Source organism: Echinops telfairi, unplaced genomic scaffold, assembly GCF_000313985.2.
Source record: "Echinops telfairi isolate 266 unplaced genomic scaffold, ASM31398v2 ScPeMD7_7465;HRSCAF=8503, whole genome shotgun sequence".
Classification (NCBI taxonomy): Eukaryota; Metazoa; Chordata; class Mammalia; order Afrosoricida; family Tenrecidae; genus Echinops; species Echinops telfairi.
In genome coordinates, this window is record NW_022111365.1 from 6150904 (window position 1) to 6169584 (window position 18681).

Sequence of the window (18681 nt, forward strand, 5' to 3'; positions counted from 1 at the left end):
ATCTATCTATCTATCTCTCTCTCTCTCTCTCTCTCTATCTATCATCTATCTATCTATCATCTATCTGTCTATCTATCATCTATCTGTCTATCTATCTATCTATCTATCTCAGCAGTTGAAAACCCTATGGATTTATGGTCAGATCTAATTATACATAGGGTAGCCAGGAGTGTCTATATGTGTATGGATGGGGAAGCTTGGCAGCAGCAGCAGCAACAAAATGGGAATAAAAATATAACAATAACTACACCATAGGGCAATTATGAGAATTAAATTTAATGAAGAGTTCTCAAGAACAATCAATTTTGGAATCTCAGGGTCTTAGGTCTTCTACCTATTGTGAGACCTTAAACAATGTACACCATTGCTGAACTTTGGCGTCCTCATTTATAACATTGAGGGTATGATAGTGCCTCCCTCATTGTCTTGCACTGAGGATTAAGTGAGCTGTAGCTAAAAAACTAAGCACAAGACCTGGCACTCAGAAAGATAGTAGTTATAGGGCAGTGTAACTGCAGAGAAAGAGTGGACGCTGGAGTGGGATTGGGCATTTGAGCCCCGCCTCTGCCAGGCAGTAGCTGTGCGATCTCAAGCTAGTGTTTCACCTCTCATCTCAATTTCCTCATGCGCCTTGTGGGTTTGCACAAAAGGATTAACTAAGATAGTACATGTAAAGGGTTTCTAAAGAGACCTGACACCTTGCAAGTGCTCCAGAATTGTTCATTATTTTCAGTTTTGATTATTCTTACTTCTTAATTCTTTCTTGGATTTTCTGCTCCTGTCTGGGCAAAGGGAGCCTGGATGAAGGGCAGGATTGAGTGCTCTCTGAAGGGGGCTGCCCCCAGGTCCCTGTGGGCCCTGTGGGCCCTGTGCTCAGAGTTGGCCCCTTCGTGTTCCTCCTTGTCCATAGCCTTACGCTTCAGGCCATGTTACCTTAGAGCCATAGGTAGGATAAAGTGGGCACAGGGACCCGAGGGTCCCTGTTTGGGACCTGGCTTTGCGGTCAGGCAGTGATAATCTGTCCCCTGAGCCACTTGAGAGTCTCATTAAAACATGCCCCATAAATGTTAAAAATTTTACACATAAAAAATTCCATGCATGAAACTGAAACCATAAGTTTTATGGCCTCGGTTTGAAATCTTGCATAATATATAAAGCCTTGGCCCTGAACTAGGGGCTTGTAAATCAAATTTTATAAAACAAAAAGGTTCTGCCTTTCAAAGGGGTTGAGGAACTTGTAAATTTCACAAACTTTACCAACCACCAGTCAGAGCATGCTGGACCCATGGTAAGAGTAGTCTCAGGGAGTCCAGGGTCAGTGCAAAGACTGGAGTAGACAGTATGAAGAATAGAGACAATCTTTTCCCAGGGGAGCCCACAGGGCCAGTGTAGCATAGTCCTTGTGAAGCTGCTATCCCACAGCATTGAGATGGGGACGGACAAGGGGGCAGAGAGTGAGTGTGAGTACCAGGGGGAGGAGTACCAGTGATACAATTTTTAAATAAGGGCTTGGGTGCCCCCGGAAGAAGAGAGGTGGTATAAGTTAAGAAAGAAGCATAACCCAGGAGTCAGGGGACCTGGGTTCTGGTCATGACAAGTCCCGTCCCCCTTTTGCATATCAGTTCCCCCATCTATAAAATGAGGGGTGGGACAGACTTCTTTCATCAAAAATCAAAAAAGGTCACCCTCGAGTCAACCCTGACTCATAGTAATCCCGTGTGTGTCAGACTAGACTGTGCTCCAGAGGGGTTTCAATGGCTACAGTTTTGTTACCAAAACTTTCTTCTAAGGCAGACTCCACCCTCTGCCTTTCTGTTAGCAGCAGCGTGGGCTCAATGTTTGCACTATGTGGGACTCCTGTTTCATCTGATGGCTGCCTTCCCACGCTCTCCAGCCCATGGCTTTTCGGTGAGATGGCCTGGTGGTGCAGTGGTTAAGCACTCTTCTGTTGATGGAGTGGCCCGTCGGGAGAAAAACCTGGAGATCATCTCTCATAGATAGTTACATCCTTGAAAACCCTGCGGGGCTGCTCTGCTCTGCACTACGCAGTGCAGCAGCCAACTTCCTTTGCTCCTCTCTCCTCCAGCACAGGTGCTGTGAGAGCAGCTGAGCACGCAGAGGAGAGACATTTCCTCTGGACTCTCTATACTGTGGGCATCTTTGAGGCAGCTCTGGGAGAGTTTAGGTACTTTCTCTCATGGGAAATTGTGTAGAAGCAGGGCCCTGGGCCGGGATGACAGAGCTATATTCTTGAAGGGGAGGAGAGTGACAAGCTCGGGGAGAGAAGCTACATCTCTGAATGGTTGGTTTGGTATAGTGGGGATGGTTGGAGTGGTCATGGTTAGGGTTTACTGGGCTTGGAAGAAAACAGAACCAGAGTGAGGCTCTACCTAGGGTCTGGGGATGGGATATACTAAGTGACAGAGCTTGGGGGGGGATCCAAGTGCCCTCCTGACAGTCTCATCTATGAAAGTCAATATTCAAGGGCAAAGGAAAGCCACCCTGACACACACATATATAAAAAATAAATCTCTCAATTATCTCAGCTCATTTGCTTGGGGTCTCTCATTTTATGTCCCTGCTCAGTTACGCAGTATATCTGTCCGGGTAAAGAGTTACAGTCCGTTGGGCTACGTGTATGGGGTTGTAAAAAATACAGATGCCAAATTAACTGACTGTGGCACTCAGCAGCTGATTGAGCTGATAATGACGCGATCTGACCTTTTTCTAATTTCTAATTATGTGTATCTCAGCTGTGCTGGCGACATGATTCTTGTTCTAATGATGGCTCCTGTGGCTGGCCTCTTAATCCCGCCTCCCATCACAAGACGAGAAGTAGGGAGCTGGCAAAGGGCGCTGCTTGACACCCCAAATAAACTTTCTGTGTCTGAGGCCACATCTCTTTGAGGGGCCCTGGAGATGCTGCTTAAGCTTGTGAGTGCCGAGCATTTTTAAGGTCATTTCCACAGGCCATCTCTTCTTTGATTGTTATTCTTATTACAATCACATTAGATAGGTGTGATTAGATCTGTGGATGACGAAACTGAACTTCAAAGGACTTAAGGCATCAAAGACACACAGATAATAATTAGTGAAGCCAGGTTCGGATCTTTTCTCCGTGCTCTTTCCAAACATTTCCGTTTATGGCTCAGTCCCCCTCAGCTACGCGGATCTGGTGCACAGAGAGCAGGGCGGGGGGTGTCCAGTCCCCAGGCGTGTTGTTGTTATAGGTGCTGTGGACTCGATCTTGTGTAAAACAGAGCAAAACTCGGCCTGGCCCACTGCCACCTTACAATTGTTCTTAAGTCGATGCTTTTGTACGGCCTGTGAATGATCTGATAAACGACCAAAGGACTCTTGGCAGGACAAAGGGTCCCCATCCCCGAAAGGACGGTATGTCCAGTATACCACTCGTCCAGCTGGCTCATGCCGGCAGGACGCCTCCCAGCTCAGCCACACGAGACGAAGACCAGGGAACACCAGTGTTCTTGGGCTTTTAGGAAAGTCTCTGTAACCTCGTGTCTTCGAGTCAGGCTTGCCACATCACAGATACTCAGGTCTTGTGGACTGAAGGGAGAACATTCTTTGAGTTAAAAAGAATTCGGAGAACTCCTCGAAGTGTGGGGAAGGGGAAACACAGCTGCCCACCTTTGGACGTTTCTCTCGGCTCTACTACAATAGGGGCCCTTCTTCAGTGGGTCTTTTACAATTTACCTGGCAAAGAAGGGGTGCGAGATTTATTTCCCTTAGACAGCCAGCCCCTACGTGGCACAAATAATTAAGCCCTGGACTACTAACTGAAAGGTTGGCAATTTAAACCTACCTAGAGGTACCTCAGAAATAAGGCCCTGTGATCTGCTTCCAAAAGTCACCTCTCTGAAAATCCGTATGGGACCCTTCTCCTCCGCACACATGAGATGGAACCGGTGTGACTAACACCAGCACACAGTCCCCTGAAGAGGGTTTTGGCTCTTTCCTGTTACTCGGTCTGACTTTAGGCGTTTCCTCACTGATCCAGAGTTCAGTGTCTTGCGAGTGGAAGGTGAGGTACCTGCCTTGGCTGCTATGGGTCTAGACTCCATAAACCTGCTTTATGCCTTCATTCTTCCATCGTCATCATCATCCAAAAAGCTGGCCAGGGGCAGACTAGCATGCATTTCACATTAGACTAGTGGGAGAACTTGCCTGGGGTGAGTTTTTCCAATGGATGGGGAGTTGGGAGCAGCGAGGCCTGAGAGATAGTAGGAACCCTCCAGGGAACCCTGCAGGGAGGAGGGTGAGTGAGCAGAGGCAGCTGGGACCTTCAGCTGCTCTGACAGCATTTATCCTCTTGCTGAGTCCTGCTCCCTCCCTCGAAACACCAGACCATGTAATACCTCACAAATTTCCAGGCCAGTGTAGGCTCTCCCAGTAGGTCTTATGAACTCATTAAAGTACCATGCTCAACAGCAGAAGGGTGGGTAATGCATAACACAGAATAATACCGAAGTCACTTGCACCCGTTTTACAGGTGTGTTGTATCTCTCTCTGTGTGCACTTTCATTCTGGAACCATGTTTGTTTTTCTAGGTTCCCTTCCCTTTGGGGAGCAGGTATAAGCTAAGCCAAATCCTGGAAACAAGAGGTCAACATTTGAATCAGTGTATTCGTATGTGTGTGTAGGGGTGTGACTTTTACAGAATTTTCAGATTTGCTGTGCATGATCTGGGTGGTCTATCCATGGACAATCAAACACCGTGGCTCATGATCCCAGGATGAGTCTTTCTAGCATGATTGGACAGAGAAGCTCCGCTAGCACTCTCCTTCTGTCCAAGTTCCTAGGGATAGATGAAACTTTTAGATGCCATCTTTCTCATTGGTTATCCAACCCAACTGATGATGGAAATTGTCCTGGAAACTTAAGAAACGCAGGTTCACAGCCCAATTTAGTTTATGAAATCCCAATTTCCAGATGATGAAGGCCAAGAGCATGCACTTCATAAATCTGAAGTGATGGTCTGGCTGTCAAAGTAGGTTTTAAATCTGATTTACTGTGCCTCTTTCTCCACCCAAAATAGATAGGACCTTTTCCAGGCATCTTCCCTACATGCCTGTATCTCTGGGTCTCTGAGTGGCTTGAACACCTGACTCAACACTGCCCAGTCATCACCGCCTCTCGGGGCAGCTCAAAACAGGTAACGAATGTGCCAGGACTCCAGCCCTTAGAATCACCCCAGACACTCTGGCTGTTATGACCCTCCCCTTCTCTAAGGAGTCTTGGTGGCACAGTGGGTTAAGCACTTGGTTTCTAGCCAAAAATTTAGTGGCCTGAACTCATGACTTCCTCTGTGGGTGACCGATGGGGCCACCTGCTTCTAGGAAGATGGCCGCCTTGGAAAACCTATGGAGCAGTTCTCCTCTGCCATACAGGGTCACCATCAACCTGACGAGAGCGGGTTTGTCTTCTCTGTTTGGGTTTGGTGTGAGTATTATAAGAGGGTAGGGATGCCACCCAGAAAGGGGGAGCACTTCTGCAGTAAAACTTCTGCATGGAACAGTAATCTTAGGGAACTCAGAAATGGTTCTCAGCTTCTAGAACCTGGAATCTAGTGCATCTAGTGCCCGCCACATAGTGCTCCCTCACAATGTTATTATATAAACTAATGAACATGGCATTTCTATGGCAATAGGAAAGAATGAGAGGGTAGGAAGCCAACGTGGCATTTGGAGGGTCTTTACCAGATTGTCCAGTTCGGGGTCATCGCTGAAGAAGGGCTTGTGCTCCTGTTCCTGCTGGTGAACAAAGTTCTCGATGTCCACATCAAAGCTGGCCGAGGTGATGCACTCTGAGCCCTGGGTGGCCTGTTCACACTTCTCAAACAGCAACGTCAGGAGAGGGAAAAGAGGGTGCCTGCGGGGATAGCAAGAGCTCACACATGTGCACACACAGAGATCAGCTGCTGGCTGGAGTCCCCTGCCCACCTTCCTTTGAAGGCTCCAAGGCCCCGCTCCTTGAAAACGTTCTTGGGCTTGATGGGTAACCTAAATGGCAGAATTTCATGCCCAGCATTCCCTGGTATGAGGCTCCAATATCCTGATTCCTGGGGTCCCAGAAGGCTTCAATTCCCACCCACGGGCATCTCCAGATATACATATACATGTATACATTGCCCGTTTACATATATGCACATATGCTGAATTTTGAGCTACAGTAATTCACACATGCTATGGAAATGAAGCCGTCTTTAAAGGATGTTACTTTGAGGACTAAGAAGCACTTAGCCTAAGCCATAGTCTTTAAAATCTACTCATATCCATGTGAAACTTGGACACTGAATAAGAAATATTGTATACAAATCAACGCTTTTGACTTGTGGTGCGGGCCGAAAGCAATGAAAATATCACGAACTGTCAAAGAACAAACATCTGTCTCGGACGAAGTTCAACCAGAAGGCTCCTGAGAAGCAAGGATGGTGAGACTTCGTTGCATGCCCTGTGGACATGCTGTCAGGAGAGACCAGTCCCTGGAGAAGAACGCCATGCTTGGTAAAGGGGAGGGGCAGCAGAGAGAGGAAGACCCTCGACAAGATGGGCACAGTGGCTGCAACAGCAGGTTCAACTACAGAAACAATTGTGAGGATGGCACAGGACCACGCGCTATTGTGTCGGAACTGACTTGACACACCTAACAACAACAACCACATGGAAATAACTGTGCTGTGCACATAAGCGTACCCACAGGTAGCATGTATGTATTGGACAAGTACTGATCAAGATATACATATTCTGCTAGAATGCTCCTTTGGGCCTGGTAAGCGGGATGGATATGGAGAGGGAGTGATGGGTTACAACCCTTTAGGCACCCATTTCTGGTTTAGGTCACCCCAGAAAGGAAATGTAGGAAGTGTCCAGAAAAGTCCTATCTGGAATCAACTGAGGGCAGAATCTGTATGCATGGCCACAATGCTTGTCCACACTTTGTAAGCACACGTCTCCACTTGTCCTGCATCTTTTGGCAGGGTCCATTTAGGTCAGACACCCCAATTACCTATGTTAATATATTCCTGCAATATTTCATCATTACCTATTTAGGACAACTATAATTAAACGACTATTTGCATAGTTACTTGTTCACTGTTTTTCGTGAAGGTCTTACCTGTCTTAATGATCCTTGTATCCCTAGACCCTTGTCCATGCATGCTTACAGTAGGAGTGACTAAATGAGTCGGAGTCCATGAATGGAAAAGCATCCATAGGAGTGTGTGTGTATGTCTCTATAATGTATCTGTGTATCTACGTGAGCTGAAGGACCTACTAAACAGCTCTATGGGTCTGATCTTGGGCATGGCCAATTCTGGAAAGCATCTCTGACTCCCCTTAGTTCTGCTGCTAAGCACCCTGAGGTTTTCGTCAGCTGCCTTTCCTACTACACCTCGAACTATGTGAGGGCAGAAATCAAACCCACTTTATTCATCACTGCATGTCCACACCCCAGCAGAATATGTGGATCTTGACAAGTACTCATTGAATGCATGCCACCTATGGTCTGCTTATGTGCATGTGTGGGGATCTATTGTATTTATTTCTATAGCATGTGTGAATTTCTATATCTCAGAGTTCAGCACGTCTGCATGGATGCGGATGGACTAAAGACACTGGACTCTGGAGAGCTCTGTTCCCTGCCAGTGAGGTTCCAAATTCCATCTGCACATCTCTCTGTGTTTTCTTTCCTTAGTCTCCTGGGGCTATCAAACTAGCCCCCCCCCCTTTTTTTTTAAGGCAAGCTCTTCTTAGTAGAAGATGAAGGGGAATGTGTCCCAGTGCCCAGACCTTTTTACTGTGCAGAACTTTCCTCAATGATGGAAATGTTCTATAATTTCGGCTGCCCAAATATGCTAGCCGTTCAGCAGATCTGGTCCTGAGTACTTGAAATGCGGCGGTTAGGACTCAAATGAAATCTTGTTTAAGTTTAATTTCAATCGGTTCATGTGTCTAGTGGTTACCACAGTGGGCAGTGCAGGGCGCCTTGGAGAGAAAACAGACCGTGCTTTCCTCTCCAGCACACTACGATGTATGCACTGAGAGAGGGCTGACCATCCAGTCCACAGGTGTTGTATGTCATAGGGGAAACCAGGAACAGTCTGTCCCATCCTGAGATTCTAGTAGTCCCAGGCAGGGAGACAGAAAGTGTCTTGTTCTATCCACACTCATAAACATCCCTCCCTGGTCTAACGGACTTGGGTGCCTGGGAGGTACAAATGGTTTGCATTTGACTACTAACTGAAAGGTTGATGGTTTGAGCTTACCCAGCAGTCCTATGGAAGAGAGATTACAGACGAGAAGACCCTATGGAACTGTTTGGCTCTGTAACATGTTGGGTTGCCATGGGTTGGAATTGACTTGATGCCAACAGATTTACTTTATGTTTAGTTTAAAACAAACAAACAAAAACCAGGCTCAGTGATAGGTAAACCCCAAACCCAACCCAAACCCATTACCATCTAGCTGATTCCAATTCATCGTGACCCTAGAGGTCTAAGGGATACTGTCGCATAAGGTTTCTAAGCCTATACATCTTAAGGAAGCAGACTCTCACAGGTGGATTTGAACCACCAAACTTTTGGTGAGAAGCAAGTGTCATGGTGGGTAAGAGGAGAGAAATTCCTGCTTCAGATGAGTTGCTTGACCTGCCAGCACCTGCCCCTGGAGATGATCTCTTTAACGTTTGATTTGGGCCTAATACATAAAGAGGTGGCACCAGTGCTATAGGCTGAGTGCACAAGGAAAAGGGGGTGCGAGTCTGGGGAGAGCCTACCTGCAGCCCCGAATTGCTAAAAGATCTCCTCAGCCCCACTAGGAAGCTGGTTGAGGAAGCAATGGGTTAGCTTAGTTATCTGGCTGAAGACAAAGAGAAAACCAGGTGAAGGGGCTAAACTCCAGTATAAGTCTCCGTTTGCAGCCACTAATACCATGGCATATTATAGTCTAATCTAACCTGATCCCAGTTTAATGCAAGATTCTCCTGGCCCTGAGTGGAATACCAAAGAAAGCCTCAGTGGCTGTAATTGAAGCAGAGCCCTGCAGTGGTTTAGCTAAGGGACATGAAAGGCAAATTCCAGGCGGTGTTATGAATTATTGTGCCTTATGAACCTTCCTACTCTCAACAGATGCCTGCTGCCATTTAAACAGCCACTAGATCAATTAGGAATGAAAGGCACAAATCGACTCTGTACAAGGGCACTAAATTACCAGGAGCTAATAATCTGTAGCCTCGTGCCAGGTGGTGGGAGTGCAGTCCTGAGCCCCCAGCCCCCTGCAGCAGCACACTCACTGCGCAGTCCCCTTTCACAAGCAGCGGTCAGCTGCTGAAGGAAGAGAGCATGCTCGGCTTGCGTGCGCCTATGTGTGTGCCTTGGTTAAGCATATGCAGCCAAGGGGAGTTAGGATGTGAGTGTTGTCTAGATGGGATTTCATGTATGTTTTTATTTTGTACACACACACACACACACACCGTGTTGTATATGTGAGTATGTATTCATGCCTGGGCTGTGTGCATGCAATTTGGGGACTGATTTTGTGTGCTGTGAATACAGTGTATATGTCTTATACTGCATGCAGCATGGGTGAACATGTGCATGTTATGTGTGTGGGCTGTATGTTCTGTGTACACAGTACAGGTGATGTGTGCCTGCTGAAGAAGCGGGATCTGTGGCAACTGAGTCCTTCGGCCCCTACTACTAGAACTAGGGTTGGGGTGAGGGAAGAAGATGGTCTCTGCTGTGCTCTGTGTCCCCAAGGGAAGAAGCTTCACTTAGGGTGCTCAGGAAAGGCCTCTCTGAGGGGTAGCATTTAAGTTAAGCCTTGAATGATGTGAAGGTAGTCTTGCAGAGAGCAGAGGGCTGGATGTTCCAAGAACAAGAAAAGCAATAACACAGCACTTTAGATAGGAATGAACTTGGCACGTTTCAGGAACAAAATCCAGGCAGGTGTAGGTGGACCAAATTAGGTGGGAGGAAGAGGAGGATGAAGAGGTAAGCAGAGGGCACATGATAAGGCTCTGACAATGCTTGTCTGTGGAGGTGGTGGCCAGCATTGCCACTTACAATGGGCACAGAGCCTTCCAGGCAGAGCTATGCATTATGGGTCCATCTCATAACCTCTTTCAACTCTCTCCAGAATAGGTGGAGGTGACCATTATCTGGAGGTGGGTGTTTCTGATCTCTCTCAGAAGAGAGAAGCATGCTTTCTGTTCTCCCCCTTTAAGATCACTAAGGGTCCATGGAAGACAGGCAGGGGTAGCATAGATGTGGGCAGCCAACCCCTTCGACATCCCTCCCCAGGAGCCTGAGCACTGGAGAATAGGGCTGGGAGACCAGTGATCTGCACTATCAGCTCCTCAATCCTCCCTTCTTATGGCCCCCCTCCTGATTCTGGTTCTTCCCGCCCAACCCCAGGTCTGTCTCCATGAGCTGAGGTGGCCCTGGGTTGCACTTGAATCCCTCCATGAAACCACACCGGGGCCCAGCCCTGAAGGTGGAGACGGCTGAAATCCTGCACGCCTCTTGGGAAACAGACTCAGTTGTCCAGAGATTCAGATGGATTTTATGGATGCAATCATGCTTTGCTAAGCTATTCCCAGCCCCATTCTGGGAAAATCATGTGCCCCTTGCCTAGCCTACACCTGCCTAAGGGTTGACTTACAAGTCCTAAGCCACCCTCCAACATTACCACAAAAGGCTAGCAGAGGCTGCCAGCCACCCACAAGGAACTCTTTAAGCATGCTGAGCTTCGGGTTTAGGGCCAGAGTAGGGCAGGGACACCTTAGACTAATGCCTGAATCAAGGAAGGGGCTCCACTTAGGTGTGGGAACTTGGTTCTGTTACTCTTGGCTCCCCTTGAGCCTCAGTTTGTTCAACTAGAATCTAGCTAACGGTTCACCCCCCACCACCACCACCTGGGTCTCTTCCACTGTGGATGAATCCCACATGGGTGGAAGACAGCTGTAAGTAGGAATGTGGAAATTTGGCCCCAGCGCCAGAAGGCATTGAACAAGATATAAAAGATGACCATTAGGCTTTATTTCCTAAGAGGCCAGGACATTTGACTCCCATAAGACCTCACCCTTTACCTTCCCTCTACTTTCCTTCTCTATTCTCTGTCTACACAGCCTCCCACCTGCCCCTCTCTACACCCCAATCTCTCTTAAGCCGTTCAAAATTTGGAGGAAATACATCTCACACACTAATTCAGTGAGAGTTTGAGCCTCGTCAGTGCAGAACAAATAAAAGGAGTGAACTGGCATGACATTTTACTGCAGAAGAGAGGTCGTTCCCAGCCACTAATAAAAGGGATTTGACACAGACTAATAAAGAGAAATGAATTTCTCTAATGGCCTAATTTAGCACATTCAGCACTGTGCCTCCGCCTGGGTGCTGGAGGGTGGGGGCAGCACTACCAGGAGCAGGGAGAGAGGCAGGAGGGGAGGAGAGACCGCAGAAGAGGGCTTGGGAGTCAAGGAGAGAAGATGATCTCAAATCACCTTTTTATTATTTCTTTTTTCTTTTCTGAGTCCCCCACCCCTACCCTCACCCCCTCTCCCCGGGAGCATCTGAACTCAAATCAAGCTCAAGATATGCAGCTTCCTTTAACGATCCACAGAAATGAAGACCTTCTCTCAACAGAATTGCAGTCTTGCGCTAGCTTAAGAAGGTGATTAAACCGGATGTGTTGATGTCTACAGGGGTTTAACTATCGTGTGGTTTAATTACTTCTGACATTTCTGCCTTTGCATTTTGTACATCTTACCCAGATTCACTGGCCTAGAAGGCCCAGTCTGGAGCCAGGGGATGTGGGGCTGGCTCCCTAAGGAGGACAAGAGATCAAAAGAACCGCTTACAGGGGTGTCCATCACGCTCGCTCGCTCTAGCAGCAGAAAGACTGAGATGCCTATTTCAAGAGCCAGTTTTCTTTTTCTTCGGAGCAAAGGAATCCTAAAGTCCACCTCTGCTGTGGCTCCGGAGAGAAGTTTGAGGCAGGCCAGGGCAGGTTCCACGAAGCACACTTTATTCTAATCTACCTCAAGGCATATATTCGGAACATAAACTGGGCACATCCCTTAACATTTTCAGAGACCTCCTGGAGTGGAAAACCACAACCTCTTTGTCATTTTTAGAACTGAGAGATTATCATCTCGACTTAAAATTTCCTATATGGCAGAGGCTCATGGCCTTTTATTAAAAGGACTCAAGGAAAGATGATTACACTGTTTCCATCTCCCTGCCTCCTGGGACAACTTGCGTTAATTTGGGGTGGTGGGGTGGTGGATCTGGTTTAGGGTAGAAACAGAAACAGAGAAGCAGTATGAGAGGGATTAAAAAGTTTTGGGGGATATTTCATTGCTTCTTTTGTTTTTAGTTTATTTTCTTTGTATTTTAGAAATCATTTTATCAGGAGCTCTTATAACTCTTATAACAAACCATACATCAAGTGTATCAAGCCCATTTGTATATACCATATATACCTGAGTATAAGCCGACCCGAATATCAGCCAAGGCACCTAATTTTACCACAAAAACTGCATAAAAAATGTGCTGGAAAACTTGGCTTATACATGTCTATACGGTGTGTTGCCATTATCTTTTTCAAGACATTTTCTTTTTACGTGGCCCTTGGTTCCATTACTTCTTCTTTTTTTTTTCTTTTAATAAATCATTTTATTGGGGGGCACTCACAGGTCTTACAACAAGCCATCCATCCATTGCGTCAAGTACATTTGTACAGATGTTGCCATCATCTTTTTCAAAACCTTTTCTTTCTACTTGAGCCCTTGGTTCCATTACTTCTTAATTCTGTTTTTCCATGAGCGTTTTGAAGCTCCTTTGAATTTAAGGGCCATGGTGCGGACAGAAAAAGAGTTGGGGAAAATGCCAAGGGAGAGGCTTTAGAGAGACAAAGTGACAGAGAACAAGAGAAAGAGTGTCGGAGACAGAGAGTGAGACAGAGACCGACTCATCAAAGGGAACAGAGCGCATCAAGGAGAGAAGGTGGAGAGAAGGATGGCCCAGGCCAAGGGAGAGTTGCGTTTCTTTCTGGCTGATAAACCCTGTGATTCATAGTCATGTCACTCCGTTGCTTCTGAATCTCTCAGCCATCCTTCCTTTGTGACCTTGGCCGGAGTGCAGACCTTAATCATGGGATCAGTCAAGTGTGTGGCAGCCGGCCTCTGCCGTCCACCTCCTCTCCTTGTGATTAAGCCTTGAGCGTGCAGGGTTCGCTTGCCCTTTGCTTCACAGGCAGTGGAGGTAGACTCGGGGAGCCCCGTAGCTGTAGCTGAGCTCCCTCTTTACTGGAGCCACTGCTGCTGCTTCTAAGAAAAGCCCAAGCTCTGGGCTTGTCCTAGCTAGAATGAGGACAGGTGAGCCAGGGGGTGGAACGCACGGCAGGAGAGCAAATGAACGCATTGGCATCGAACAATCATGTATCAAGGCTGAGACGCCTGAGTGGTTCAGATGATGCCGTCCTCGGCTGCTAAGTAAAGGTTGGAGGTGGGAGCCCACCCAGAGGCACCACCAGCAGGAGAGGCCTGGCCCTTTACTTCCAAAAAAGGCAGCCTTTGGAAAAGCTGAGGAGCAGGTTTTCCCGGTACAATGGGGTCTCCAGACACATTGGGGCCACCGGACACATTAAAGAAGGTCAGGATGGCCGTCTCTGAACCATCATGGGAAATACTTGGAGTTTTCCCACGCACTGTTTGAGGTGGGATGCTTGAAGACGTGACCAAGGCTTAGGCTTTAGAGTCAGATGCTCGGTGGCTTTGCACATGTTTCTGAACGTCTCTGAGCCTGTTTCTTTGTTTATAAAAGAGTGATAACAACTACCATGAAGGTGACTCTAAGGAATAAATGACGAAGAATGTAGAGTGTTGGGGACTTAGTAAGATGCCCATTAATGTTTGTTCCATCTCCCTGGAAGGATGTGTGGGCACCTTTTTTATTCAGAGAAACAACGCTACCATCTACTCCAATACATTTATATTCCCATCTCCACGGACTCATTTGGCAGGCAAACCCCATCCTCATGCCAATTCAAATAAAGAAAGGAGTGGTAGAGACAGTTTACACTTTATCAGAACTCAGAGCCTCATTTTTAAACCAAAAAAGCACTGCCAACAACAAAAAAACGTATTTCCCTTATGACCCTTATTAGGTTTATTATTTCGTTATTATTACGAACTCTACTTCTCTGTGAACATATCTGTCTTCCTCACTATGTGGTGAGCGCCTCCAGTCAGTGGTCTTGTCTTTTCCTGAATTCCCAAAGGTCAAGCACCGTATGCAACACATAAAAACAAACAAACAAAACCCCAAACAGCTCACTGCCACCGAGTCAATTCCAACTCATAGCAACCCTATAGGACAAGGGTAGAACTAACTGCCCTTGTGAGCTTTAGGGGCTTTAACTCCTTATGGGGGTAGACGCCTCATCTTTATCCTAAAGAGCAGCTGGTGGTTTCAAACTACTAACCTTGTGGTGAGCAACCTGTGCATAACCCACTATGCCACTGTGTGGCACATAGCAGAGGGTCAATGAGCCATTTGGTGAATTAATGAGTGGAAATAAAATGAATGCATGAAGTTCAATGAAAGTTCTGAGAAACAATCCCAACGTTCTTCCCATCTCAGGTCCACCCTTGCTCCACTTTGCTAAGACCTTGCCATCTGGTACTCTCTAGCCAGGGTTGCTGCAAAAGGACCTGCCTTGCTGGGGCTCTGCTGCGTGGGGGTGGGAGCGGGCGGGTCAGGTCCCAGAGGGAGGGAAGCGTGCGTGCGGAGGAAGGTGCTTGCCCAGCCCTCTCTGCCTCCTTCCCGGGAAGACTCCAGATGGAGGGAGCACAGTGAAGTGGAGGAGAAAGAGCCTGCAGCCTGGGGTTGGATGTATTTTTACTTCAGGTGTGACGTGGAAACCATGTAGGTGTATTTTTAGCCCTGCCCAGTGGGCGGTGAATTTGCCTGGGTTGCCTGGGAGAGGACTTCTACTTGTGACTAAATTGAAGCCAGCATCTGTTAGGGTTCCTGGGCTCCCGCCCAGAACTCCTCCCCCAAGTGGGTAGGCAGGACCATTCTTGGCAAATGTGAAGCTCAGGGCAGGTCACAGTCTGCTCTGTTGGCTCATAAACACCCATCCTAGGACTTTTTTTTTTTTAATGTGAAATCTCAGTAAAGGGAACGTTCAAGCCGGGAAGTGTAAAATGACCAAGAAATGAAAACTTGATTCCTGGTGAGGCTCTCATTTCCAGCCTCTTCATTTTAAGGCGAGGGAACTCAGACAGAAAGGAGAGGGGACTCTTAGAGGTCCTGTAGCTGGTAAGGGGTTCAGGGCTCTCTATCCAAATTGCCAGACACTCAGCCTGTCCTCAAAGAGAAAGTCCTTCAGAGGATGGGATTGTGTGGAGAGGCACGTTCTGTCCAATTGTCCCTGGTCACTGACAGAGACGAAGAGCAGGTGCTCAGGCACATTTGATGACATTGTGTAAGCTAGCAGTAGGCCCCGCTGCACAAACTTACCAAGTGCGTTTAGATGTGCTTACTGCAGTGAGGGGCCTCTGGGTGGCACAAGTGGTTTGTCTCAACTACTAACCTGAGTCCACCCAGAAGTACCTCAGCGGAAAGGCTTGGCAATCTACTTCTGTGATCACAGGACAAAAAAGGTGAGGGTGCAGTTAGTTCTCCGCTGTAACATATGGGGGTCGTTCTGAGTCAGGATCAACTTTATGGTAACAGGTTTGGGTTTTTTTTTTAAAGATCATTGCATATAAATATCCCATTTTCCTGATAAGCAAACTGAAGCACCATGGGGTTAAATAAACCCATCAAGCTAATAAGTGGTCTAGTTTAACTGAAAGAAAAAGGCTAATCAGTGTTTGAATTGGTATTTAAAGTTGGATATCCAAATTCTAATTCAGTATTCTTTCCTCTCTCCATTGTAATTTGTTGTTGTTGTTAAGAATGACTATTGAATCACTTCAGCCTCTTCTTTTTCTCTCTTTTGGGGTGGAGGGGAGACCGAGTCATAATTCCCCCTCGTAGCACAACTGACTTTGTCCTTTGAGGGTCCGGACTGTTACACATCACACGGTTTATCCGGGGCCAGGGAAGGAGGGCACGCTGGGAACGGAGGAGCAAACAGTGAGTGTGCAGTGAAGAGGAAGCACGAGAACTGATTGTCGGGAGTTTACACAACTCTTTTAAAGAGTGACTTAACAGTGGGAGTGTACGAGATGTGAATTGTACATGAAGAAAACTACTAAATAAAAAAAGAAGAAACCAAACCATGGCTACCACGGGGGAAGGCGGACGAGTATTTGCTTAGTGGGCAGTGAGTTTATGTTCCTGGGTGGAATAATTTGGAAAAGGATATCAATAATGGTTGCATAACCGAGTATAATCAATGACACTGAAATGGACATGTGGATGGTGGTGAATTTGAGAATGTGTTTATCTTTCCCACAGGTAAACAATAATAATAATTACACTAATCATCAAAACAAGGAAGAAGAAAATGTGCTAAAATTAACTGTGGTAATGACTATACAACTCTCCTTGATAAGACGGAACTATTGAATTATATGATAGGTGGGAGAAGTGCCAATAGAATTGTAAGATTGTTACACATCAAATGAGCTTGTGTTTGGTGAAAGTTTAAATGTTCCTACAGATCTTGTATTTTCTTATTGGATTCCGACCCAGGAAAGCTGCTCCTAAGAAGTGGAAGGACGTGCCCAAATGCAGAGACACAACTGCCATTGAAGTCTTCGTCTTAGGCTCCTTGCACTCCACCTTGCAAAGGCTCCAGTGCCTAGGGCAGGCAGACCGCAGGACTGTGGTTACAACAAGGGCCAGCCTGTCTCCAGGAGAGCCTGGAGGAAAAGCCACTGCTTAGGTCTTACAGGCCTAGTCCTCTTTTTCTTCTCCCACTGCACCCCATCCCAGTCACAGAGAGGCCAGCAGGGCTGCTGGCCAGTCTTCTCTCCTGAAGGTGAGAAGAGCCAGTCCAGCACTTACTGCAGGAACTACGGAATGCATTTCCCTACTACCCATTGAGGGCCCTTCCTGTGCCAGCTATCAACATTCGTTATCTTGGTGCATTCTAACAGAGCCTCAGGAGGATAAAGGCCCTGGGATTCCAGACTTCCAGATCTCTTATCTAGCAGTCCACCTCCTCTTGGTGGGGTGCCTGGACTGCTCAGTTCTACCGAGGTTCAACTGGTGAGCCTTAGAAGCAGTAGGCCCCTCTGCCTATGAACACAGGTCTTCCCTAAGCCCAGGCAGCTCTGGGCTTGCCAGCAGCATGCACAGAGGCTAGGCTAGGCTGGGGGAGCCTGCAAATGGGGGAGAAAGGTCAGGCAACAGTCTTTGCCTTCTGCGAGGGAGAACTGAGCACAATTTTACTTTGCTTTATGGCTCCAGCAGGATCCGGAGCCTAACCATAATCAACAGGGAAAATGCATGAACTCCAGTGCTAGTGAAGCTGAACCAGTAAAAGCCAGTTGCTATCACAATCATCTAACTATAACCCCCTCCCAGGGAAATGGACAACAGAAAAGTGAGTGGAGGGAGACATCAGTCAGTGTAAGACATTAAAAAATAATACTAATTTATAAATTATCAAGGGCTCATGAGGGAAGGAGGGTGGGGGAGAGGGGAGGAAAATGAGAAGCTGATACCAAGGACTCAAGTAGAAAGAAAATGTTTTGAAAACGATGATGGCAACAAATGTACAAATGTGCTTGACACAATGGATTGGATATATGTATGGACTGTGATAAGAGTTGTACGAGCCCCAGTAAAATGACTAAAAAAACCCCACAAAACAGTTGTTATCGAATTTATTGACTCTGACTCATGGCAATCCCATGTGTATCAGAGTCACACTCTGCTCCATGGTACTTTCAGTGGTGTTTTTCAGAAGTAGGTTGCCAGGTCTTTCTTCTGAGGCACCTCTGGATGGACTCGAACCTCGTACCTTTCGCTTAGTGGCTGGGCATGTTAGTCATCTGTACTCTCCTGGGACTCCGCAGTGGAAACAACTATGTCACCACACAGAAAGTGTCTCAAGAGCCCTCATCCAGAAAGCCCAGCCCAGGACATAGTCTGGGACACCTGCCCCAGCACCTAGTCCTGAGGGTCGGACCTGAAGCATCTGCTCCGGTCTTTTCCTCTGGGAGTGGCCGTACCCTCCCACACTCAACACATTCCCAGGCTCCCTCACCCATCACATTCCCAGAATGGTCGAGCCGTGCCAGGAAAGGCACAGGGGTAAGTCCCAGGGTCAACTTGCTAAAGCCAGAACACCCTTAGGTTACAGGGTGGAAGACTTTCCTCAAAGACACTTCATTAAGAACTGCCAGTTCCCAGGGTCCTAGCCATGTAGCTACTAACGTCCAGGCTCCAGACACGCGAAGCTGCTACTAAAGTCCAGTCACAACATAACCCAGTCCCTCTGTCCGGCCCAACCTTGGGCTGCTTCCTCCCTCCCCATCTATGAGAACCGCCCTGGGAAGGGAGCCGGGCTGTCATTTCTCCTGGGATTTGCCTTACTTGGGAGAAGCAATGCAACTCTCCCACACGGAAAGCTTTGCCGTCGATTCCACAAATATTTATTTTGAGCACATACCATATGAAGTGCCAAACATATTATAGCTACT

The 18681-nt window shown here is 47.3% G+C and overlaps 1 protein-coding gene across 2 annotated transcripts in view; it reads right to left on the minus strand.

Moving 5' to 3' along the window:
- The window catches only part of PKNOX2 (PBX/knotted 1 homeobox 2), a 173863-nt gene that overhangs the window by 84489 nt on the left and 70693 nt on the right, over window positions 1-18681 (minus strand). For both annotated transcript variants that reach the window (XM_045283680.1, XM_004714155.2), the window contains exon 4: window positions 5718-5889. In XM_045283680.1, coding sequence (XP_045139615.1) covers window positions 5718-5889 — 172 coding nt within the window. The remainder of the gene's footprint in view (window positions 1-5717; window positions 5890-18681) is intronic.